This window comes from Tachysurus fulvidraco, chromosome 22 (assembly GCF_022655615.1).
Source record: "Tachysurus fulvidraco isolate hzauxx_2018 chromosome 22, HZAU_PFXX_2.0, whole genome shotgun sequence".
Classification (NCBI taxonomy): domain Eukaryota; kingdom Metazoa; phylum Chordata; class Actinopteri; order Siluriformes; family Bagridae; genus Tachysurus; species Tachysurus fulvidraco.
Window position 1 is genome coordinate 10131359 of NC_062539.1, and position 27352 is coordinate 10158710.

General features: G+C 38.6%; 1 protein-coding gene and 1 long non-coding RNA gene across 2 annotated transcripts in view; both read right to left on the reverse strand.

The window, feature by feature from the left end:
* Positions 1-23457, reverse strand: part of vwa5b2 (von Willebrand factor A domain containing 5B2) — a 69465-nt gene extending 46008 nt beyond the window's left edge. Inside the window, exons 1-6 of the mRNA XM_027143268.2 lie at positions 23358-23457; positions 15556-15698; positions 14130-14330; positions 12745-12949; positions 9205-9362; positions 2914-3045 (exon numbers count right to left, since the gene is read on the reverse strand). Of these exons, the coding sequence (XP_026999069.1) occupies positions 2914-3045; positions 9205-9362; positions 12745-12949; positions 14130-14330; positions 15556-15694 (835 nt within the window). The 5' untranslated portion in view covers positions 15695-15698; positions 23358-23457. The remainder of the gene's footprint in view (positions 1-2913; positions 3046-9204; positions 9363-12744; positions 12950-14129; positions 14331-15555; positions 15699-23357) is intronic.
* An 858-nt stretch (positions 23458-24315) lies between these two features.
* Positions 24316-27299, reverse strand: LOC125139978. Its single transcript, XR_007139164.1, has 3 exons — positions 27064-27299; positions 26887-26956; positions 24316-25722 (listed from the first exon to the last, which is right to left on the reverse strand). It is a non-coding gene; the product is annotated as an uncharacterized LOC125139978 (long non-coding RNA).
* Between the last annotated feature and the right edge of the window lie 53 nt (positions 27300-27352).

A 27352-nucleotide genomic window follows, 5' to 3' on the forward strand; every position in this document is an offset into this window, starting at 1 on the left:
TGATACCGGAGTTGGGGCCGTTTTGTCTCAAAGGGACGTCAAGGACAATAAACTTCACCCGTGTGCTTTCTTTTCACGCCGTCTCTCCTCGTCTGAACGTAACTACACTATCGGCGAACGTGAGCTACTGGCAGTCAAACTCGCCCTGGAGGAATGGCGGCACTGGCTGGAGGGTGCGGAACTACCGTTTCTGGTCTGGACTGACCATAAGAATCTTGAATATCTCCGGACTGCCAAGAGACTGAAACCCCGACAGGCTCGTTGGGCACTCTTTTTCGGCAGGTTTAACTTTGTGCTGTCTTATCGGCCGGGAACGAAGAATGGGAAGCCAGATGCTCTCTCTCGTCAGTTCTCCCCCGATCCCGTCGAGGCCGTTGCTGAACACATTCTTCCCCCCTCTGTCACTGTTCGGGCGCTTCGACTCGGGATAGAGAGAAGGGTTCAGCAAGCCGTGTCTAACCTGCCGGTCCCTACTGACTGTCCTGAAGGCAAACTTTATGTCCCTGACCAGCTCCGTTCCCAAGTTCTTCAGTGGTGTCACAACTCTCGGCTTTTCTGTCATCCCGGTTTCCCTCGGACCCTATCGGTTCTCCAGCGTCGTTTCTGGTGGCCTTCGCTCAGACATGACACACGGGAATTTGTCACTGCCTGCCCAGTATGTGCGCAACACAAGAGCTCCCGATCTCGCCCTGCTGGCCTCCTGCGGCCCCTGCCGATCCCTTGCAGACCTTGGTCCCACATCTCACTTGATTTCGTCACCGGCCTCCCTCTTTCTGTTGGCTACTCCGCTATCCTCTCTGTGGTCGATCGCTTTTCCAAGCTCGTCCATTTTGTCCCCCTGACCAAACTCCCTTCAGCCAAGGAAACGGCGTTGCTCCTCCTCCAACACGTTTTCCGGCTCCATGGCATTCCCCGGAATATAGTCTCGGACAGAGGACCCCAGTTCACCTCCAATTTTTGGAAGGAATTCTGCCAGCTCTTAGGCGTCTCCATTAGCCTCTCCTCTGGGTTTCACCCCCAGTCCAATGGGCAGACGGAACGGCTCAACCAGGAGCTGGAGACGGGGCTCCGCCTCCTCTGTGCCGAGGATCATTCGTCTTGGGCCATCCTTGTTTGGGTCGAGTATGCCCATAACTCTCTGCCTACTGCTGCCACGGGTCTTTCCCCTTTTCAGGCTGCCTATGGCTATCAACCCCCATTATTCTCCACACAGGAGCTAGAAGCCTCAGTTCCCTCAGCCTTGGCCCTCGTGAGGCGCTGTCGTCGAGTCTGGAGAAGAGCCCGCCTCGGCTTGCTGAGATCTTCCCGGAGTTATGCTCGCTGGGCCAACCGCAGACGCCGCCCCGCTCCTCCTTACCGTGTCGGGCAACGGGTGTGGCTTTCCACCAAAGACCTCCCGTTGAAGATTGCATGCAGGAAGCTGGCTCCCCGTTTCATTGGACCGTTCCCTATATCTAAGGTTATCAATCCAGCTGCGGTCCGGCTCAAGCTGCCCAAAGTGTTGCGCATCCACCCCACCTTTCACGTTTCCAGGTTGAAACCTGTCCAGGCCTGTGCACTGGTTCACTCCACCAGACCCCCTCCTCCCGCCCGGGTCATTGATGGCGGCCCTGCGTTTACTGTCCGTCGGCTCCTGCGCTCCAGACGCCGTGGGAGGGGTCTACAGTACCTGGTGGACTGGGAGGGTTACGGCCCTGAGGAACGCTCCTGGGTTCCGGCACGCCACATCTTGGACCCGGACCTCCTCTCCCAGTTCCATCGTGACCACCCCGAGCAGCCAGGTGTGACGTCGTGAGACGCCCCGTGGAGGGGGGGGTACTGTCAGCGCACTCACCCGAAGCTCACCTTCGCGGCGCACTCTGGTGACGTCATTCCCTGTCGCATGACTTTTATACTCGGCAGTGCTATTTAAGCACGCCGTTCATGCTAGATTCTCGCCAGATGATCTCTCGTCGCTACGTCGCTTTGTTGAGTCACTCCTGCCAGCCTCCGGTCCGAGTGTTATCTGTGCCTCGCGTTTTCTATTTCCGTGTGGATTTTCCCGTCTCGGATTACCTTTTTTTTCCTGTCATTCCTTACGTGAGTTTTTTTCTTTCGTTTTCATTCTCTGCTGCCGGTTGTTTTGTTTCCGTTTTTTGCGCTCCGGTTATTGACATTTCGGATTACCCTTTTTCCTGTGTGGATTACTGCCTTTTTCTGATTGGATTTTTTTTTTTTTCTCGTCATATCGGACTTCCGGTTTCTAGACTGTTACGCTGTGGCGTCAGACTAAATCCTTTTGCCGCTGCGTTCGGTAGGGGGTTCAGCCCAAGACTTTGCCTGGTTTCATTCTGTGCATTTATGCTTTCATATATAGACATTTATTACTATCCTTTATGTTAATAAATTTTCTTTTTTTTGGACCCTGGCCTGCGTTTGGGTTCTCCTTCCCAGCACCCTCATCTGTTTCACTGATAAATTATTTAAAAAAATAAACTCATGGAACAGGCCTAGACAAAAATTATGGTACCCCTAGAAAATAATGTGACCAAAGGGATATGTTAATTCAAGGTGTGTTCACTAATTAGCATCACAGGTGTCTACAATCTTATAATCAGTCATATATATGTGTGTGTGTGTGTGTGTGTGTGTGTGTGTGTGTGTGGGTGTGTATGTGTATGTGTGTATGTATATATATATGGACCACCTTAAACTTCCACATATATGAAAAAATAAATGGGCCATATAAAATGGGCCAGCTGATAAGTTACTGATAAAAATAAAGGGAAACTAATTTATGATCTCAATGACTGCATCCAGTTTGCTCTTTCACGAAACACTTCCAAAACACATTACAATGATGTAATTGCTTAATATTTATTTATCGTGTACATTCATAGTGTAATTGTATAGTCTCTGTGTCACTCTGCTCACCGCTCAGATGGAGGATTATTTCCAAGTGCCGGTCATACAGGTGTTCCTCCGCAAGGGTGATGTAAGTAGCAGAGGCAGACTGGGCACTGGGGTCTGCATCTGCCCGTAGTGCATGGGTTGGGCTCTCTAGACCTGAGTAGAATCAGACAAGTAAGAGGTGAAAGTGTCAAAAGGAAAAAGAGACAATGAAGACACCTACAGTAGATGAAGCTCAGTAAGGTGGATGGTGTACAGATAAGTAAGCATGGTTATAGACGACAGCTGAGGTAGTGCAGATATAAAGTGATTGATTTATAATTGTATTATTAACCTTGTCAAAATTCTTCAAAATTTGACTTTAAAAATCAGATCAGAGGAAAGTATTAAACATATTGAATTTATGATTTTCATTAGGGCAAGGTGCAAAAATTAGATGAGTCTCATATGCTGGCCTGTGTCAATTCAAAACGCAAGTCGCAAGATTTTGGGCCAGATTGTAGAAGATTTAAAGATCATTTGTGTGTTATATCAGTTGTGATTGGGGAACAACACTTTTAACACTTGTACTGCTCCTAAAACTTCTACTGCATTGGTACTGATTGGACAGCAGCATTTCAGCACCACTTTTGTTTTGGACAGCCTTAGAGCAAAAAAAGAGAAAAAGCATGCCAAATCCTCATTTCCTCATCCTCAACTCCTCACTTTCAGGCAGAGAACACATATTCTGTGTGGGGAGCAGCACCTGCAGAGAGATAAGGGACCTTAGGCAGTGGGATCCCCATGACCATCAACAGTGTCCCTTTCAAGCATATAGGCATGGATCTCATCAGGCCACTACCAAAGTCAGCCAGAGATCGAGAGCACACCCTAGTAAGTTGTTGAATATGCCACCCAAAACACCAGTGCGGTCCCACTTCGGAAGGCCACCACCAGAATCATCGGCTGAGAGCTCATGCTGCTCTTCAGCCAAGTTCAAATCCCCAAGGAAATACTAATGGATCAAAGTACGTCCATTATGTTTCTTCTCATGGTCAATCTGTGCTGTCTGTTGCAGGGGCGATCTCACTTTGTCCAAGAAACAGGACTTACCAGAGTTGATGGACCAATATGCATCCACCACAAGATCAAGATGCCCTACCAAGTTGGTGGTAAAGCAGCGGCTGTACTGTGTCCCTGAAGCCCACCGTCAGACCATAGAAGTATTAGTATGCCAAATTACAGGAAGGTATCTTCGAGGAGTCTGCCAGCCTCTGGTCTAGCCCCATGGAACTCGTTTTGTTTGTGTTTAAGCCCAATGGAAGCCTGAGCCTCAGTACACTTGAGCCTTACTCCACTGTTTGACGAGTACCCCATTCCCTGGGTGGATGGCTTATTGGATGGCTTATTGGATGGCTCATCTCTGTGCTAGATTTTACTTAAGGCAGTGTGATGGACTGAGGAGACATAGAAAAAGCCTTAACCCCTATGCCTAGTCCTCCTCAACTTCAGTGTTCCTCAAGACTTCAGCCTCCCCTTCCTGGTCCACCAGGGCACATCAGAGACAGGATTCGAGGCCACCCCAAATCTTCGAACGGGATTAGCACCTGGTCCTATACGTTAGTCCAAAATGGAAATATAGACTGATTATCCAGAAGCCTAGCCTCAAAGCTGGGGATGCATTGTGGGGGTGCTAATACTGCAGCAGACCTGCCAACCTTAGAAAAATTTTTTTAGTAGCAACTTACAGCAGCGACGCGGCGGGAGGTTAGGCACATTTGCTGGTCAGTGTTGATTAAGTTTAAGTGAGGATACTGACAGAGAGGGAGAGGGAAGCAAATCTAAAAAGAAGCGACTATATGCCCCTCAGAAGTTCTTGACCGGTGTTGAACCTGTCAAGAACTTCTGAGGGGCATATACTCGCTTCTTTTTAGATTTGCTTCCCTCTCCCTCTCTGTCAGTATCCTCATCTGACATCATGTGTATTACTAACTGCAAGGCACACGCAAAACACACACATCATCATTCTCATGTTTTTCATAATAGGTTTCCACGCGCATTTGTGTGAAAACACTTTGTACATTATTAATATGTTTTAAGGCCCAAATGGCATGTAAGAAGATTTGCATTTTACAGTACTGATGTACAAAATGTACAATAACAATACTTGAAATAATTTAGCTGCTACTAAAATAAAGAGTATAACGTCATGTGCATGATCGTTTGTGTAATATCTGCATACTATTTTAACAACTATTTATGTATTACCATAAATTTGATCTAATGAACTAAACAGTAACTTCATATCTGACAACACATGGGGAGAGTGGGGTAAGATGACCCAGTGGGTAAGTTGACCCAACCCCTGTTTCTGGGCAACTATGCAAATTTGGTGTAATGTGACCATACATTCTGAAGGACTCCATCATTTGTAATTTTTTGTGAAGAGGAGAAGCACATGGGACAAGAGCTAAGTTTTTTTTTTCACAAAAAACACTTATTTGCTTGTTAAAGTAGATTTTCTGCATTTCGGGTATACTTGCTGTTGTGCCAAACAAATTTATCTAGGTCTAAAGTTGTGTACGGTACATTTTGGTGATTTGTCAACATATAAAACCATGTGAATCATCAAGCTAAAAGTTAGCCTGAATTGCTAAGCTAGGCCATTTTTACCAAAATGGTGACTATGGGGCAAAGTGAGCCAGATGATGTGGGGTAAATTGAACCAGTGTTTGGATCAATGAAGACACCTTTGCAGAGTTCTTTGAACATCTGGTTCAGCATACCAAGTGCTTCTCTGACCATCTCATAGTGCCACTACTTGATTTAAGCAAAGAGAAAGGGGATTGTTATGCTCACAATTCCACCCCACACATCTCATCGCCTGCAGCTTCTGGACAAGAGTGTCTATGGTCCATTCAAGACCAATTACAGCCAGCATATATTGTACCACATCCCTGTATGTGTGAACGAGGCTTTCATGTCAGCAATGACACCATGGAATATCTGTTCTGGATTCAGGTCCACAGGGATTTTTCCTTACAACAGAGATATTTTCCCTGATGCAGAGTTTGAACCATCCATGGTGTCAGAGAGACCAAACCCTGATGTGCTGTCTACTTCTGTAGAAGATCAACCCATGGCTTCAACCTCCACCTCTATGTAGGATCTGTCCCACTGAATGATATGCTAAAGAAGCTTCCTAAACCTTGAAAGGTTGGACATCAACTTTAACTGGTTTGTTTCGTGTTGTTTGAGGTAGCTTTAATAAATGTCATTGTTTGGAAAGGTAAGTGTATTGTTAAATAACTTTTTTTTTAAATTTTTGTATTATACTTGCATAAAATAGGATGGTCAATTTACCCCCAAATGGCTCAATTTACCCACTGACTGGGATCAACTTACCCCTAGCCTGGGGTAAGTTGAGTCACATGAACACTTTTTTTTTCTGAGGTCATATTTTCAAGGATCTATATCATAGGTGCATTCTTATATTTTCAATTGATAGGCAACATCCCAAATTAACAGTAGATGTCTTCATTTTACTTCTGTCTAAATTTCCCTTGCCTGGAGATCCACATAAGTAAAATGTGGCTCATCTTACCCCACTCTCCCCTACATGTGTTAATTTTCTCAGCAATAATGCAAGACTCTAGACTTCACTATGGTTTTGACTGGCTGATCATATAATACCTCCCTCATCATTTCTACTTTCTGCTTCTATTTCCCTGCTTTTCACAAAAAAACTGATGTCCATCGGATGTGATCTACAGGAGCCAGTAACAATCGAGGTAGAATACGATTGATATTTAAAAAATTACATTAGTTTCTTCATGTTATAGCATGACTGCGTACTATAAAAGGGATGTACAGATGCTCGCGGATATTGATTTCTGTGTGCTCGCACCAGTTTGTCTTTTCCGTTAATGTACGACGGCAATGCGTTTACAGGCATGACTTACGTTTCCTATATAAATACTGGCAAATAAAGTAAAACTTGATCTGTGCGTAAAACTTAAATTTGAGGCACAACACCGGACACTTGGGCACATGCCCCAGTAAAGGAGTCTAACGACGCCTGTGGTTCGGCAGGCTTATTAAAATGGATGAAATTCACAATTCTGGCCATTTACCTTTGAAACGTTAAGTCCTAACTTGTAAACAGTCACTGTAAGAAGAATTGACGACGAACAGAGACAGATGAAAATCAAATTTGTTTTGACGGCTCTCCGCTTGTAGCGTTGAAGAGTTTTAAACTGGTGCTATGATTGGTCGAATTATTATTTTCACAGGTTGCTGCCCAATGCGGTTACACCAGGGGTCGGCAACCCGCGTGTGGCTCTTTCATCCCTCTGCTGCGGCTCCCTGTAGATTTGGAAAATAAATATTTTATTTCAATTTTTTATTTTTGTTAGTTAGTTTTTAAAAAAATCTAAATTCTAAGATCATGATGCTCTTGTAACATTAAAATAAACCGTGTTTAATTTTTTTTTTTTTTTGGTCGCTCAAAATATGCGTCATAACTGCCGACTTGCGAAATCTGACACACAGAAGCAGGCGCATTCTGCTTTTTTTTTTGTGAGAAATTTTTTATGTCATGCAGGGCTGTCAAGTGCCACGCATTGGGAGTGACAGTCACGCATTTTGGTCTTTTCTCACGCTCTCCCGCCACACATCGTATTCTCAGGCAGAAAAACTTTTTGACTATTTATCATATATGCCGCAGCGCCCAAAATGTATCAGTCCGCACCGCTGTCTCTATGGAACCGGGCAGGAATCAAGTGCGTCTCAGTTCTTAGTCGAGCCTGACACTTATCAGCCAATCAAAAAAGAGGCTACACAATAGCCAATCAGAAAATAGCACTATCTGGGAAAGATTTAACACAACATCCAGTGAAAGAAAGCGAGGGGTTGGAGAGGTCATGCTTGCCTGTCTTTAAAACTTGAGAGCCCTGGTCATGAATACGAAGGACTCAATTATACATTAAACATTTTATTTGAAAGTAACCTTCAACCCAGCGTCTTTTTTCTTCAGGTTAGTTCAAACTGTTCAAAATATTTTTGTTTGCCTGCAGAAATAAAATTGCGTTTACTTGGTAGCAGTTAATTGATTTCATAAATGCAACACACTGCAGTTTTTTCTATACTTTCCATAAAGGTAAAAAAAACGATATATGCAGTGTTATCTTCATTTTAGATGTCAAGAATTTTGTGGCTCCCTGTGGTATTTTTTCTGTGGGAAACGGGTCCAAATGGCTCTTTGAGTGTTTAAGGTTGCCGACCCCTGGGTTACACCCATAGGCGCATTGCCTGGTGCACAAATGCACAGACAGTACTCAAAGGCATAAATTTTTTACAATGCGTATTTTGAAGTGACAAATCGTAGAAGCGTATTTTAATGTCTAAATGCGTATCTGCTACACAAAATGCGTAAAGGTTGGCAGGTCTGCTGCAGTGGTGCTGAATGGTCAGTGGCAATTAGGAACCACGGTGCAAACTCCTCACACTCAGAGAGAAAACACATATGCTATGTGGCAGTGGAATCTAATATACATTTTCTGCTCTCCCTCACAGATTGCCCAGAGAAGCCACTGAGGAAGAAGGCCTTACCCTACGCTGCTCCTCTTTTTCATTTATGGTGTTGAGCCTTCATTAGGTTATTGAAAGTGAAAGTGACGTGACATATAGCTGTGTGGTGACCCATACTCAGAATTTGTTCTCTGTGTTTAACCCATCCAAAGTGCCAAAGTGCACACACACAGCAGTGAACACACACACACACCGTGAACACACACCCAAAGCAGTGGGCAGCCATTTATGAAACAGCGTTTCATTGGTGAACAATGTTGTGATTTCATTTAACTGACTGAACAAAAATTATGGAGCAATTTTGCGGCCAATATTAAAAAAAGGAATTGCAAATTATATTTGCAATTGCATTTCCTACTTGTCATTGTAATATCTGTGACATAATACAAACGCAAATGAAAACCGTTTGTATTTCCATTTATGCATGCCAAATTTCAAAATGAAAAAGAAAAGTCCATTTGCAATTGAATTTCCTGTCATTAGACTTATGAACCTGCCATATTTTAATCTCATTGGCAATTCCCCATTTGCGATTTGGAAATAAGGCCATTTTTACAAGTATGCCAAGAGTTCTTATTGAAGCCTATGTGTCATGTTATAATTTTTTACACTCTAATAGATGATACAGTTTTGCTGTCCATCCATAGAACAAAGCAAATTGTCTCTCATTTGATTTAAGTAGCTTAGCAGAAATGTATACACCTGGATGATATGAGCTATTAGATGTAATACGAATTTAAAAGATACCTGCGAGTAGACAAGCCCCTCGAACCAGCAGCTGGAAGTTGAGCTCATAGGGGGTGAGGTTAGTTGCAGGGCTAGAAAATAGTGAATGAATGCAATGCTCATTCATTTCCAGCATCTTCTCCTGCTTACCAGAAACACCCTTAAAACACCTTGTTGCACTTCAGTGGCGGTGGGGAAAAAAGGTGAAAGAAAAAGATAGAGCTAAGATTAATTATTATAATTAACAATACATAAAAATCCTATTGTCATATTTTCTAAGCACTTTGAGGTCTAACTTGCTTTTTTTTCCCCAAAAAAATGAGTTATGGATTATAAGATATGTAGATCACTCATGGTATTTGAGTGTTACAATCAAAATTCACTTTCCCACATATTCACTGGTTAGCCAGCTATTTTGCACCATCCAAGTATAATTTTCAAACACTGAAAACTGAAATTATCTGAAATGGACTAGCATGCAATTCTGGGTGCATTCTACAGGCAGGTGCTTTAACACTACAAAGAAATCCAAACCTACTCCTACAATTTCATAAATTGTCTATATTGTTCATCAATTTAAGTAGAATTCAAATTAAGTAGATTAAATATTTTCATTAAATATATTTATCAATATTGTTGATTAAAATCAAACTGTTTTCACTAGTAAATCTAGTGTAAGTCAGCTCCACTGACAAAGTACTAACTGTGGGTGTGAAATGTGTATATCTATTAATGTTTAGGATTTAGTGTACTGACTTTTTACATAGGATGAAACATTAATGCTCATTGCACAGTAAGCTTTTAAAACATCATTTTGACTCCTCTCTGGATGAACCACTTGACTGGGGGTCAAGTATAGTGTGTTGGTAGGTGAGTTTTGGACAGAAAAAAACATCTCACTCTTAATTGGACAGATCACTCTTTGATCATTCAGCAAGGATGCACTGCTTCTTTTTATGATACATGGTAGATCTCTCAAAGGGGCAGAGCCTTTTAACCTCTGTTATTAGTAAAACAGGAATAAATATATGACATTCTGACAAACATAGCCTTAAGCATTTCAGGACCATTTGAAATAACTTGGAAACTGTTGTAGGTGAAATTTGTAAATTTCACACAAAAATAACACCTACTCAATCTAATCTGTAGCATCTTATTAACTATAATTATTAGGCCTTACTTCTCTTCAACTTTCTGACATTTTCTCCTCTGCTAAGGAAACTCTTAAGCTTCTTAAAAGTGAAATCAGATATTTTAATGTTTTAGATGTGTAATGATTTAAAATAGCCAATGTCAAAATTCAATGTCATAACTTTAATCGAAAAGAAAAAGTGTGGAAGGAACTAAAGCAAGCAATTCATGTGAGGACACCTACTAACATCCGAGTTAAAATCTAAGCTGTTGTGCAGGACTGATCAAAAGTTACTGAAATACTTTACTTACAGTTATTGCTTCATAAGGGATCACAACAAATACTGAAACAAAGGTTCACATACTTTTGCAAGTCACAGATATAAAATGCTAGATCGTTTTTCATTAATTACATGAAGCATAGAATTTGTGAACCCTTCAATGGACATATACACAAAATTGTTGGTACCCTTCGGTCAATGAAAGAAAAACTCACAATGGTCACAGAAAAAACTTTAATCTGACAAAAGTAATAATAAATAAAAATTCTATGAATGTTAACCAATAAAAAAGACATTGCTTTTCAACCATGCTTCAACGGAATTATTTTAAAAAATAAACTCAGGGAACAGGCCTAGACAAAAATGATGGTACCCCTAGAAAAGACTGAAAATAATGTGACCAAAGGGACATGTTAATTCAAGGTGTGTCCACTAATTAGCATCACAGGTGTCTACAATCTTGTAATCAATCAGTGGGCCTATATATAGGGCTCCAGATAGTCGCTGTGTTGTCTGGCGACATTGTGTGGACCACACTCAACATGGACCAGAGGAAGGGAAGGAAAGAGATCTCTCAGGAAAGAAAATTATAGACAAGCATGATAAAGGTAAAGGCTATAAGACCATCTCCAAGCAGCTAGATGTTTCTGTGAATACAGTTGCACATATACAGAAATTTAAGATCCAATGGGTTGTAGCCAACCTCCCTGGACGTGGCCACAGGAAAAATTGATGACAAATCAAAGAGACGGATAATCCGAATGGTAACAAAAGAGCCCAGAAAGACTTCTAAAGAGATCCAAGGTGAACTTCATGCTCAGGGAACATCAGTGTCAATCGTACCATCCGTCCTTGTTTGAGCCAAAGTGGACTACATGGAAGACGACCAAGGAGGACACCATTTTTGAAAACAAATCATAAAAAAGCTAGACTGGTATATGCCAAACTACATGTTGACAAGCCACAAAGCTTCTGGGAGAATGTCCTATGGACAGATGAGACAAAAATGGAACTTTTTGCCAAGGCATATCAGCTCTATGTTCACAGATAGAAAAATGAAGCATATCAAGAAAAGAACACTGTCCCTACTGTGAAACATGGAGGAGGCTCTGTTATGTTCTGGGGCTGCTTTGCTGCATCTGGCACAGGGTGTCTTGAATCTGTGCAGGGTACAATGAAATCTGAAGACTATCAAGGTATTCTAGAGAGAAATGTGCTGGCCAGTGTCAAAGTTTGGTCTCAGTCGCAGGTCATGGGTCTTGCAACAGGACAATGACCCAAAACACACAGCTAAAAACACAGTCAAGTATGGCTAAGAGGAAAACATTGGACTATTCTAAAATGGCCGTCTATGAGCCCTGATCCTATTGAGCATCTTTTGAAGGAGCTGAAACATGCCGTCTGGAAAAGACACCCTTCAAACCGGAAACAACTGGAGCAGTTTGCTCATGAGGAGTGGGCCAAAATACCTGCTGAGAGGTGCAGAAGTCTCATTGACAGTTACAGGAATCTTCTGATTGCAGTGATTGCCTCAAAAGTTTGTGCAACAAAATATTAAGTTAGGGGTACCATCATTTTTGTCTAGGCCTGTTCCATGAGTATTTTTTTTAAATAATTCCGTTGATGCATGGTTGAAAAGCAATGTCTGACTTTCATTGATTAACATTCATAGAATTTTTATTTATTATTACTTTAGTCAGATTAAAGTTTTTTCTGTGACCATTGAGATTTTTTCTTTCATTGACCAAAGGGTACCAACAATTTTGTCCGTGTGTATACAGTTAGATATGTGATGATACTGATATTGATTTTAGTTAATTCACTGCTCACAAATTAATAGATGTTGCAATCTGATTTGAATTTGATGAGAATAATAAAATGAGAAATTCAGGAAACTGCTGCTGGAACTCTTTAATTATTTTAATACATCACTTTAAACTTGAATAATTGCCATTGTGGAAAAAGTTATTTTTTTGATTTCTGGATGCACATACCTAACAATGTTCATTACTTTTACTACTACCTAGTCATATACTTGTTATGTGGCAATAATTTATAATAAAAAGTGTAACTTATTTACACATAGTAAGATAAGCTAAAAGTGAAAAAACAAAACAACAACGATAACAACAAATAATTAAACGTTCACCTTGTTTCATTTGATCTCCCTTCTTTTACACCTCTTACAATGGGTGTGAGCACTGTAGGGTATATCAGATGTATAGCTCCATTTTTTAAAGTGGAAAGTTCCAGGGTGGTACTGATGACAATAGACACCACCTCCATGGGAGAAATGATCCCTATGCCTGTGATGAAGTTGGTCCTCTCCAGATCTTCATCCAGCAGCAGATGACCTAAATAAAATAAATTTATAACAACAAAATAACAAACATTTTGGCGTAAATAAAATGTTTGGTGATTTTACACATATCATGGATTTATCAACAGTTAAGATTTGTTAAAGTCTCTTATGTTCGCTCCTACTGTACATTTCTCTCTCTGCTCTTCAGATACCACCAATGAGAGCTGAACGATGATGCTTCCTTACAATGCTCCCTGGGTTCTGCCTCGCTGCTTCTCCCTGCTGCTATGAGAGCTGGAGATCTCTCAATGCATTTTAATTTTACTCTTTTTCTGAACCACCATCTTGTAAATAAAGCACTGTTTCACTGTTTTCTCTGCCTCCTTTTTCTGTAATAAACTGCTGTTGTTTTCTTTGGGTGAATTAGTTGGTGTCTGATTGTTAGTATACCAGTGGTTTCTTTCTTTTTTCAGGACCAAATGGTTATAGTCGCTATGCCCAATAGTGGTACAGTATAATGGCTCTGATCATTTTTCCCTTTTTCTCAGCTTTAGTAGCTTGCTTCCTCTCACAGATTTGGTCTTTATGTTAGTTTGTTTGTTGTTTTAACACATGTAGATTTAAATCAGGAAATAAAAGGTGAAATTTTACTCTATAGTCTTATATTCATCTATGGATATAAAACCCAAGGGTCTCAAAAATCCAAAAAGATTCTACCTGCTGTAGAAAAATTTACCCTTAAATTTTTGCCAGCCCTGAACAGTCTTATTAGTGCTCTAGCAAACCCAGAGTATATCTGGACAAAGGAGTACCAGCAGCAGTTATATATCTTTAAGTTATGCCTGTAGTTATCCAGTGGCCATACATTTCAGTGCTGCAAAATGCTTTCTAGAAACTATACATTCCCATATAAGGTAATAACTGCTTGTCATCAACAGACATAATGTGAAACATTAATAACTAATATAAGTACACTTTTATAGACTGTTGTTCAGAATGTGATAGGCATATGGATTTATAAGATATTAAATGTAACATAATGGTATAAAGATTGCATCTCACCATTCGTTTATGTACATGAGAGACAGATTAGGTATATTTACCAGTGAAAAATATGGTGGTCTTTGTCTTTGCTTCTACCAGAATCTAAGTTAAAATTTACAGTATTCGAGTTTTTCCACAACAATGTAGCCCTGAAGTACTGTCTGTGTGTGTGAAAGTGTGTGTCTCACCGTTGGAACACTGTATGTCATAACCTGTCCCACCACAGCAGGCCCACTCTTTCCCACGAATTCCTGGCCCTGGGCAGCAGTCAGGGCAGCAGTCTTCCAGATACCCTCGACTCTGGACCTCCACACTCAGAAGCCTTCCAGAAATAACTGCCTCAAATCCCACCACCACTTCCTGCTCACTCAGTGGGTACAGAAACACTCCTGTATCACAAAAGAAAAACAGACCACATTGGGAAATGTGTTGCAGCATAATCCACATGCCCTGTTGTTTATTTCCATCCACTTAATTTGAGGCTTTCCTTTCTAATTTGAGGGTACTGGCATTGAAATTGTTAAGTGTATGAATTACAGCACTTGTTTATATGGTCCTAAAAGCAATTGGACATTTGGCTGCTGCCAAGTCAATCACAGTGAACCCCTTTTTTGACACTGTTCTCTATCAGTTATGCTAATTGATTTATAATTGAATTGCCTGTGTTGCATCTGTTGTACATTGCCTGATCTTTGCCTGACTTTTAACCACAATTTTTGCTTTATAATTTTGATTTGTTTGCTCTGACTGCTTGTATGCAAACATAATGTTTCATTGCCTACATTGAGATTTTCATTTACTCTCCCTCCTTTGAAATGTCTCCTGCAATATCAGCTGTTTGTCAAAGGTGAAAAATGTGATTAATAGCGGAAAATCTCTTTCTTGGGGTACATTATCAGCCTAGAAAGGGTCAACAAACAAACTGTTGTATAAAGGACATTATTTGTATTTACAATATTTACTGTTTAGTGTTACCCAAACGAGGATGGGTTCCTTTCTGAGTTTAGTTCCTCTCAAGGTTTCTTCCTCATATTCTCTCAGGGTTTTTTCCCCCCTTGCCACCATGACTATGACCTCAGCCTTGCTCATCAGGGATAAATGTTAAAGATAAATAGTAACTTGATTTTAAAACTTTACATTTTTTATTCTGTATCTAAACTTCTGTAAAGCTGCTTTGAGACAATGTCCATTGTTAAAAGCACTATACAAAGAAATTTAATTATTTGAGCAGATTATAATAAGCAGATTATTATAATGATATAAGTGTTTACACATTTTATATCCATTGTATATTTGTATATGTTATTTGCTAATAGAAAAACTGAAGGCCAAATTGGCCAAAAAAGAAGTCAGAACTGGAGTTGCAGTAAAGGCATGCCAAAAGCTCAAAAGATAAGAAACCCAGTCTAGTGCTGCCACTGTGTTCCAGAATTCAGTCATTGGCTGCTATGGATTTGCAACCAAGTATTAAACATTTGAAAACAGTTTGAGATTATTTTTCAATTATTTATTTATTTAATTTATTATTCAATTACAATATACAGTAACATTGCCAGTGGCCAAATATCAAATATTTATTTCTTAGCAGGGGTAAGTGTGGATATGTGTGTTTACCTTCCACAGGTTTTGGGTCAGTGTTAACATATGTCAAACATGCTGTTATTCCCAGCGAGTAGCCATTGGCACAAGACGTAATATGAGAGCTCTTCAGCAGCAGTGGAGCCCATGTGTCACGGTTTCTTAAACCTGGCATATTCCTGCACACAGACATGCAAGTACTGCAGTTGTTTATCATCCATAAGTGATCATAAAAATACATATAATTAATTCATTAATCCATCTATCCATCCATTCATTAATGTTCAATAAGCACTTTATCTTATGCATTTGATCTGATCTCGGGAGCAGTTGATGCAAACAATAATAGTATACTAGTCTTTTACTTGGCACCATTTACAAAAACATTCTCACACTTATTCACATCTACCCTGAATTCATACTCAACATGTCTTGTAATCATCATATCAAGAGGTGTTTTGTGGCTCCCTGTGTTTTTTTTCTGTGGGTAACGGGTCCAAATGGCTCTTTGAGTGTTTAAGGTTTCCGAACCCCTGCCTTAGACCCTCATTCAGATGCCACTCAACAGTGTTTCATGTAAGATATTGTTTAACAATTAATTAAATAAGCCTAGGGTCTAGTTAATTGCAGTTTTTTGAGAGGTTGTTGGAAAACAGAATTAGAATTATGCATAATGAATTGTCAAATTCACTCAGTCAAAGAGTTCATAAAGATTTTTATCAAGTATATTGAACAAATAGTTTCACTGTGCTGCTCCACAGTTAAGAAACATGGTTACTGAACTCACACCACACATCAAAGCTAATAAGCACAGTTTCTTCATCAGACAGGGTTCTCCACCATAAAATGTCTATCTCTGAACTTCCCTTAGAGACACACATACACAGACTAAAAGACACAAACACACATACATGTTGCCACGCAACCAGAAGGCGGTACAAGTTAATCATTTGCAAAACAAAAGGCAGCTGTGGAAATACATTTGTGTCTGTGTTTCTATCTATCTATCTATCTATCTATCTATCTATCTATCTATCTATCTATCTATCTATCTATCTATCTATCTATCTATCTATCTAAACACATAGGTGATATAAATAATATTAAACTCATTAAAATGGCTGGGGTGACATGTGACATATTAAGTGAAAAGTGTAAGGATGTAACTTGGGACCAGGAAATGTGTGGGTCCCAGCATCTCCAAAACAGCAGGTCTTTTCAGAAAACACTAAAAAAGGGGAACAGGTAAATGTTAATTACATTTACGACATTTAGCAGACACCCTTATCCAGAGTGACAAGCAACTGAGGGTTAAGGGCCTTGCTCAGGGGCCCAGCAGTGGCAGCTTGGTGGACCTGGGGTTCGAACCCATGAACTTCCGATCAGTAGCCCAACACCTTAACCACTGAGCTACCACATCCCATAATTGAACAGCCAATGACTGAGAAAAAGGGAGTGCTGATGGTTGCAGGGAGTTTAAGGAATCTAGGATGTTGTGTGCTGGCACCTAGCACTGCTACTTGATAAAATGTACTTAATGAAATAGATATCCACATGTTTTTAGATACCCATACATATTTTAAGACAGACCTCAAATAGACATACTATGTTTTTAAAAATAGTAAATAGAGTCTATCTTGGTTTGTCTGTGTGTGTGTGTGTGTGTGTGTGTGTGTGTGTGTGTGTGTGTGTGTGTGTGTGTGTGTGTGTGTGTGCAGTGCACATATTTGCTAATCAGCAGAGTTTGTTGTCTGCTAATGGCCTTCATGTCCTCTCATGTAAGTGGCCAACATCTGCTACCTGAACAGTTAGTCCGCTTACTGAGATTTACTGCACACAGTTTAAATGTGTCTCACACACACACACACACACACACACACACACACACACACACACACACACACACACACACACACACACACTCTTTTGCTGTGGAAAAATAATACTCTCAATCGCAGTATTTGAGCATATGATTTTGTGTAATCATACTTTTTTGGGAATAATGAAATCAGTTTTGTTTTATTTATTTTTTATGACAACAACTAATAATGTATTTAACCCCAGAAGACTGCAAGTTTTTCAGGAACAGAACAAGTACCAGACAACAGAACAAGTACTAGATACATGTGGTTCAGATTCCAACAGTGATTCTTTTGTATGTATTTCTTAAAATATATTTTTAGGAGAAATGTATGGTATTTGATCACTGGGCATGGACACCTAAAAAGAAACACAGCACCTAAAATAGGCTTTTTTGTTAATTTAATAATCCCTTCTACTTAGACACATGGACAATTTTGTTGGTACCCTTCCATTAAAGAAAAAAAACTCACAATGGTCACTGAAATAACTGGAAACTATTATTAAATTAAATTAGCATTAAAAAAAATCTAGTGAAACTGGCCTTGACAAAAATGATGGCACCCCTAGTAAAGATAATAATAATACTAATACTAATACTACTACTACTACTACTACTACTAATAATAATAATAATAATAATAATAATAATAATAATAATAATAATAATAATAATAATAATAATTTGACCAAATGGACATTTTAAACTAAAGTGTCTTAGCATCACATCTGTTTTCAAACTTGTAATCATTCAGTCTGCCTATTTATAAAGGATTAAAAGTAGTCTCTGTGCTGTTTGGTATCCTTGTGTGCACCACACTGAACATGGGCCACAGACGGATAAGGAGAGAGTTGTCTCAGAAGATTAGAAGGAAAATTACATACTATAGATATAAATTATATATATAAGCAGAGTTCTCTTGGCATGTTTGCATGTCTCTTGGCTCCTCTTAGTTGTATATAGCACTACGCCAACGAATTTAATTAACATTGACAATTAACTGTAGATTATATATGAATTTATAAATGACCAGTATTAAATAAGCAGTACTGTACATCATATTGTGTTGGCCTGCAGAATGTTAAATTAATCAACATCATTATGTTGGCTTTGTAGAAGCCAACATTCTGATTTCCGTTATAAGCTTATTATCATTATTATGTTGGCTTGTAGTAGCCAACATTCTGATTTCCGTTATAAGCTTCTTCTTATTATTATTCTTATTATTCTTATTATTCTTATTATTCTTATTATTATTATTATTATTATTATTATTATTATTATTATGTTGGCTTTGTAGAAGCCAACATTCTGATTTCCGTTATAAGCTTATTATTAATATTATTATTATTTTGGCTTTGTAGAAGCCAACATTCTGATTTCCGTTATAAGCTTATTATTATGTTGGCTTTGTAGAAGCCAACATTCTGATTTCCGTTATAAGCTTATTATTATTATTATGTTGGCTTTGTAGAAGCCAACATTCTGATTTCCGTTATAAGCTTATTATTATTATGTTGGCTTTGTAGAAGCCAACATTCTGATTTCTGTTATAAGCTCATTATTATTATTATTATTATTATTATTATTATTATTATTATTATTATTATTATTATTATTATTATGTTAGCTTTGTAGAAGCCAACATTCTGAGTTCCATTATAAGCTTATTATTATTATTATTATTATTATTATTATTATTATTATTATTATTATTATTATTATTATTATTCTTAGACAAAGATTTATTTAAAAAAATGCGGCCTAGGGCGTTCGAGCCACATGCACCAAATTCGGATATGTTGTAGACGCTGGTCTGAAGTTTGTTGCTCCTATTTTTCTAAGCGATCGGAATTCCGGCATTCCCGGTACAGAAGCTCAAAGTGGCCTTTTTTCCCCATAGACTTCCATTAGAAACTTTTGAGGTTTATAACTTAGCAAGTTTTTGAGCGATTTACACCGAGCTCGGACAGGTTCTTTAGGACCTTACTCCGGACGAAGTTTTTATTCCGGAGTTCCTACTGAATTTTTGGTTTTCCCGTAGTCGACGGTCGAACATCCCATAGACTTGAATAGGGAATTTCGAAAATTCCTCTAAGCTCTCACACACACAATACATCCAACATTAAGAATTGCACGTACTGTTCTATGCAGTATAATAAGTAGAATCCCATAATGACTGCAGTATTGACATGAAATGTACAAACCCTCAGTAGCCACTTTTTGCCAAAAGTATTGGCACCCCACCGGGTATTCTGGTGACGTCACTCGACACCACATGACGTCACGTGTAGCCCCGCCCCCAAAACAAGCGAAATCAAAAATTTGCACAACATGGACATGTGACATATCAAAGCACTCAGCACAATGAGGGGAACTGCCCCACGGGTATTCTGGTCACGTCACGTGACGCCACGTGTAGCCCTGCCCCCAAAACAAGCGAAATCAAAAATTTGCACAACATGGACATGTGACATATCAAAACACTCAACACAATAAGGGGAACTGTCCCACTGGTATTCTGGCCACGTCACGTGATGTCATGTGAAAATTAAAAATTTGCACAACATGGACATGTGACATATTAAAACACTCAGCACAATGAGAGGAACTGCCCCACGGGTATTATGGTTATGTCACGTGACATCACGTGAGGTCACGTGACATCACGTGAAAATTAAAAATTTGCACAACATGGACATGTTACATCTCAAAACACTCAGCACAATGAGGGGAACTACCTCACAGATATTCGGATGACGTCACATGCTCATGTCCGCTCACCTCCAAAAGTATTGGCACCCTAGTGGTCCAGTAGCTTTCACAATCTTTCTGTCCACTCGCCTCCAAAATGCACCGGCCTTTGCGAATACTTGCACCGTCAAAGCCAACATCAAAGTTTGTTGCGACGAAACTTTACAAATCTAGTTGTATATTGGTAACTCAGTTCAATAGATAAAATATAAACAGAATATTGTTCATAATACATTTGTTTGTCTAACAAAGAACAATGACAAATCTTACTTACAGTGACTGTAAAACATCTACACACCCCTGGTAAAATTTGGAGGATTCAGTGATGTAAAAATTAAACAACGATAAATCATTCAATTCTTTCTCCAGCTTTAACATGATGAACACTAGCAACAATTAAATCCAAGTAAAAAACAAATAGAAATAATTAAGAAGAAAAATGTACAATAATCTGGTTGCATATGTGTGCACAGATCTTACAAAGCATGTATGGGATGGGTGTGTAAATATAGAGGGTTTTGATGAATTGTGATGATTGCTGTCTCGGCCAACTCACAATTTCACTCAGGTTTTTTGAAGTGGCTGGCTGCTTTATTTCCCAGGATGCCCTCATGTCTGTGTTACCTACTGCCCTTTTTCTGGTTGGAGCTCTCTTATTTTGGGAATCAAAATCTGCTACTGAGGATGAACAGTTATGTACAGGATACCACTTTGAAACCATGAAGATGGTTTTCATGAAACCATGAACAGCTTTGCACTAAAGTCTCCATTAGCACACAGTAACTTCAACAAAACAGACATCATATTAAAAATAAAATGAATTCCCAGGTTAAATCCAGGTCACATCTGGATTGCATTATGAGACTAAGGTTATACATTTAAAATATATATCCTGAATTTGTATGTTTCTGTGAAGCTGCTTTGTAACATTTTAGCATATATATATATATATATATATATATATATATATATATATATATATATATATATATATATATATATATTATGGCAACATTAATGCAGCTACAGGAATATCTGGCAGGTAGTTGGCACTCCCGGTGACAACAATGTATCACATTCAAAATAAAATCTATTGTCCAATGTAAAAAATACTTTGCCTAGAGAAGTGGCATGTAAATAATAATAATAATAAATAATAATTCATGCTGAGCGGTAGTGTGAGCTTGGTTATGAAGGGATTGTCAGGATGGTTCCTGTTAAACTTGTCACAAAGCGGAGGGTCCAGGATGTCATGATAGTTAACCCAAGATCTTTCCTCTGGACCATAACATTCCATTCAAATAAGTACTAAGTTGGTTTTTCCTCCGGTGGGAGTCTAGAATAGCATGGACTTCCTAGGCAGGCACCCCCTTAATTTACAGCAAGGGTAGTAGGATAACGGTGCCCATTTTGGTGTCAGGATGGTCATGGGCTGACTTGATGAGGGAGAAATGGAATAAAGGTGAGATGCAGTAGCTGGAGGGGAGTCCATAAGTGACTGGGTTGACTTGCCATAAAACCTAAACCATAAAAGTCCGATGTACCTGGGACTGAGTTCATGACATGGTCATTTTAGTTTAAGGTTCTTGGTGGAGAGTCATACCCTTTATCCCAGTTGGGAGGTGGATGAGTTCGGACATGATGGTCGGACTGTACACGTTGGTGCCTGATGATAGTCTGAAGATAAACATGAGCACTTTACCACATGGGCCTGGCTTTGTTGAAACCACTCGTCCAGGGTCAGCAGCTCCGTCAACTCACCGGACCAAGGAAACAGGGGAGGTTGGTAACCCAGATTACACTGGAAGGGTGTGAGGCCAGTCAAGGAATGATTTAGCAAGTTCAGCACCTATTCAGCCCAGGTAATGGAACCCAACTAGGTGTTGTTCTTGACTGCAGTATGAGCAGTCAAGAACAACGAACTTGACGTGAACTGAGCTCCCTGGTGTGTGACACAATATCTTCTAGAATGCCATTATTTTAAAAGAAGTTGTGAAACAGTGCTGTGGCCATCTCCATTACTGAGTGATGTCCATTAACTGTTTGATGTCCCTTGAGGGGCACCGGTCTGCAGGCCTTAGAAAAGTGCTCTATTATGATTAAGATGTCTGTGTACCCGTGAGAGGTAATAAGGTCTGTGACAAAATCTATGTGGGACCATGGATGTACTAGTATAGGGAGGGGTACACACTGGTTAGTTTTCTGCCTCAGGGGTGTAGGTACATACTGTTTTGTGGATGGACACTCATGAGGGAGGTTCTCAGTCCTTTGAGCTTTGATTAATAGAAGTTCCCGGCTACCCACATCGTAGTTTGACTAAGCCTGGGTTAGTTTCCTAAAATAGTAGGCACATGGGAAGAGTTTAACAGGGTTTCCATGGTGTTGAAATAATACGGCCACTATATATCCTAGCTGGAGGCATCAACCTCGAACTCGTTGTCGTTTTGTAGCGCTGTTAGTAGCTCCTGGTAGGCCGGCAGGAGTTCACCTTGTTAAGCCACAAGCCATAATAACACTGCTGGATACATATTAGTAGGCAAAGTATTCTGTAAGGAACCCCCGGAAGCCAATCTGAATAACTTGGAGGTCATTTTAGAACAGTCCACAGATCAAACAACTCAAATCAAGTTCAGAAAATCAGAACAGGCAGTCAGCAAGGCAATCAAATCAAAATGGAAAATTCAAAAGAAAGAAAGACAAGGCAAAGTCGATACACAGAATGACAAAAGTAATAGCAAAGCAACGATCCAACATGATTTAACTTGGTTTAATTTTTTTTTATATCACATAAATCTGCAATTTTAACAGGGTTGTGCAAAATATTTATATCCACTATATACATTAAATATGTAAACATATATTAAGAATTATATTAAGAATTATTATATTGGAGGATGAGATTTTGCAAAGATTTGTTCAAAAATAACTCCTGAATCCTCTGGAGGCCTTGCCCTCGTTCATATTAAAAGCTGTTCTCTCTAATATAAAATTCATTAATACAAAAGTCATTTATAAAAAATGATTTGAAAAACTAGAGTTGTGTTATTTATGTGTATTACAAGAGTATTACAAAAAGGCAGTCCTACAGACACCTTTATATATTATATATATACCTTCATCTTAACCAACGCAAGGTCACAACATCATCCGTTTCTTTTAATTATCTCACGACAAAAACATGATTCAGTTTGACTGGTATGTATACAGCAATCTTTCCACTTACTAGTGAGTTTCCAGCTCGTTTTTTCCGCTTCTCAGTAACCGCTTTTCAGTGTCGTTTTCCAGGTGCCTGCTTTTGCTGCTCGTCTCACGGTGGCTGGAGGCGCTCGGATTGCGCTTTGGTGAGCTTTTTACGCACGCGCATGTCTATGCAAATCCATTCTTTAGACTCTGTCACTCAGACATGATGGTTGAAACGTAATGGTTATTGCATGAAGGACAGCATGAAGGGTTTAGGCGTGAGCACAGTTTCTACTATAAAAATAAGGATTTTATTTAAACTCTAAATTTAGTTAAATAAAATATGTGATTTAAGGGCTGAACATTTAGATTCTAAATAGTGTTCTCAAATTATAGCAAACATAGAAAATATACTATTGGTTTCTGGTCCATATTTTTTTCTAGTTCCATAGTTTACCAAAGGAACATTAAGCAGCAATTGTCATCAATGATGTTTATACACAACATTTATAACCTAATGTCCACTTTTAAAGTATTAGATTGACTAGGCTAGTTCTTTGGGCAGTTCTAGCCCAGTATATTTTACTATAATCAGATGAAGATGAATCAGAGTTGATCAGATCAAAATTTCCTTAAATTCATAACTAGATGTGTTAAAAAAAATTGGAACGTGGCACCTATGGTGGCCGACCATATTCTATTTATTTCTTATAATATTGCTGTAATATTGTAATCTAGTATATTATTTAATATTTTATATATTACTTTTTTATAATTATAATAATTATTTTTTTTATATTTTTTATTCTATTATTCTTATGTCACTTAATTCTACATTGCAATAGACTTTCTGTTTTAAAGTAATTATTGTCTATTCAGTTTAAATAATTATACAATGCTGTCCAGGATTGTTTACTGCACATTGTCCGTCTTGTATGTAGATACATACAAACCATTTCAAAAATGTCTGTCAGGGATTCAAGAGTTGGATGCAAGTGGTTTATTTAGAGTTAAAACACAAACACAGATTTAGGAGTCTAAACACAAACTATGGATACAAAACAGGAACTATGAACATGACACAGACACAGCAGGTAGCACAGACCAACCTACTGTTGCTCTTCTGGTATTGTCTAAATATTTCACTAATGTGTGAGTGTCGCTGTAAATCACTAATTTTTTATCCCATAGCTCTTACCCTGAAACTTGGTAGCTAAGCAATCTTTGTGAGTGAAGCTCTTGCCATCTGTGCCTCAATAATGTAATGTTAGTTACTGTACATAATTGTATGTGTAAAATCATATGCACCTATTATGTTTTATAGCTCAGTTATTAAGGTTTTTAATTACATTTTCTTTGATATAACTTATTAACATTTATAACAGATTAACATGATATAACAGATTAACATTTACAGTAATCAGTAAAGAGTATTCTATCATATTCTATTCTATTCAGTTCAGTTTAGTTCAGTTCAGTTCAGATTTGCTGTGTGTTAGACAGGAGATGCAAGTAAATACAGCATTATCTTATACAACAAACAGGCAGGGTTTAGGTAATGATCAAACATTATAAACTAGACAGGGCTAAGGCAAATCATGAAAAACAAACAAAATCTGTTAATCAGGTAGACAATCACACTACTAAAACTTGGCAAGACCTGTTGAGAAACGCAGAGTGTATAGAGAGTGGGTAATGAAAGTTCTTTTATACTGTAAGGCTGTAATTGTTGCTGAACTTAAAACATGCATTAAAACAGTCTCTGTTGTGGCTGTGTGCTGTAGACTGTAGCGTATGTATGTGAATAACATTGATTATTTTCTTACAATTGTCCCTGTAAATAGGTTATATATACTATACAGCAAATGAACAGTGATCAGTTCTCAAAATTTATTGTAGTGTGTTCCTGTTATGGTGTAAATGGAATGCAATTAAGTAAAAGTAGCTATACTGTCAAAATTAAAATAAAGCATGTTGTTTATAAATAATTTACAGTTTCATGTCACAGGTCATACACCATGGCAAGACACAAAGTAGTCGTAATGCATCAGCAAGGTCTCTCCCTGGCAAAGATTTGACAGCAGTTTCAAGATGTGCTGTGGCGTCTATGGTCCTCCACGGTTTGGCCTAGGAAACTTAATGCAGCGTGTGACTTAGGTACACCCATCTACTGTCCGGAGAAGTTGTCTTTGTGAAAGAATTGTCTTGTGAAACAAGGCAAAGGGACTCAACTATGCACAAAAACATAGGAACTGGTGTGCAGAAAAATGGCAGCAGGTGCTATGCACTGATGAGTTGAACTATTTGGCTGTAGTAAGAGGTAGTTTATTTGCAGAAGGGCTGGAGAGCAGTACAATAATGTGTGTCTGCAGGCAACAGTAAAGCAGGTGAAGATTTTGGCTGCATTTCTGTAAATGAAGTTGTAGAATAGGTCATGATTAATTGTGTTCTCAATGCTGAGAAATGCAGACAAAAATGTATCTGTCATGCAATACCATCAGGATGGTGTCTGAACCCTTATTCTGCAGAACCCTTATCTCAACATCATTCAGTCCTATATATATATATATATATATATATATACACACACACTATCCAAATTGTCATATAATCACTCTGTTTAATTCAACCTAGGCTCTCTAATATTATAATTAAAATCTCTAAAGCTACTGAATATTTTGAAGTTTTAATATGTTGCCGGCATCTGCTGGTGAATACCTGTAAATGTTGCATCACAAAATTATAATGACCAAAACACATAATAATTAGAAAGGTTTCATCAGGGCATTGTGGTTTGCTTTAATATCTTTGATAATGCAATATTTCCACCAAAACCAAAAACTTCCAAACGTTTTAAAACGATACCTAGCCCTTCTCTCAGTGATTGCAAGAACTAAACCTCAGTTAAGGTTCATATCAACACACTGCGTTTATAACAATTTAATATTATGTATAACATTGATTAAACGATTGTGGTTATTTCAGAGGAAGGTCCATAATAACAATAGCTGTTACCTTCAATTCAGGGATAAAATTTTCACAGTAAATTTCACTTAATGTATAGTTCAAGCAGATTTTCTTACTTAATTCTACTTTTTCTAAGAATATCAGCAACTTAGGAACGTGTTAAACAGGGAAAACTGTATGTAGTTTAATAAATAAATGTTGCGGTGATATATGTAAATTTACACCTGCAGATGGCAGTGTTCATTGTTTTTGCTTAGCTTAGTTTTGTTCTTAGTTCAAATCAATAATGAATGTTCAAAGCTTCTTGGATGTGTTTGTGGCACCTATCATGACCAAAAACCTTAATACGTGTTCAACTAACACATTACATGTGATGCTGTAATGCCTGTTTTTCTTGGCATAATATTGAAATCCTCTTCTAAAGCAGCCTACACAAGCTATATCTCAGTGCAAAAACAAATAGAAAATAAAACAATTTCAAGTAATGCAACAATACCAACACAATACGGCAGTGTGAATACTGTACAAAAAGAACAAAATGACATGAGTACATTTTTATATTACCCACCAACCATTTGAGTGAAATAAGGGAAAATAACACTCACATCACGATGAGCTCCAACATAAAACCAGATACACTTTACAAAGGATAAAATCTCCAATATATGTTGTTCACTGCGTAAAGAATCACATTAAATACACATCACATGAAAAGCACAACAACATTTGAAGAATAAAGTGTACAACATTTCCTTAATGTTAAATAAAACGGGCTAACCCACATGGAAAGAATCTATATGTGGATATATGCGCATATATGAAACCTATATGTGGCATATATGCACATATATGCTGCATATATGCACATATATGGCAATATATATGCTGCATATATGCGTATATATACTGCATATATGCTGCATATATGCGTATATATGTCGCATATAGGTTTCATATAAGCTGCAGGATCATTTTGTAGCTCATATCTCATTTTGGCAACTGTGGATCCATACTAATGCTTTTCTTGCGTCTTATTTCCATAACGTTATTTATACTGCCAAGCTCAGATCG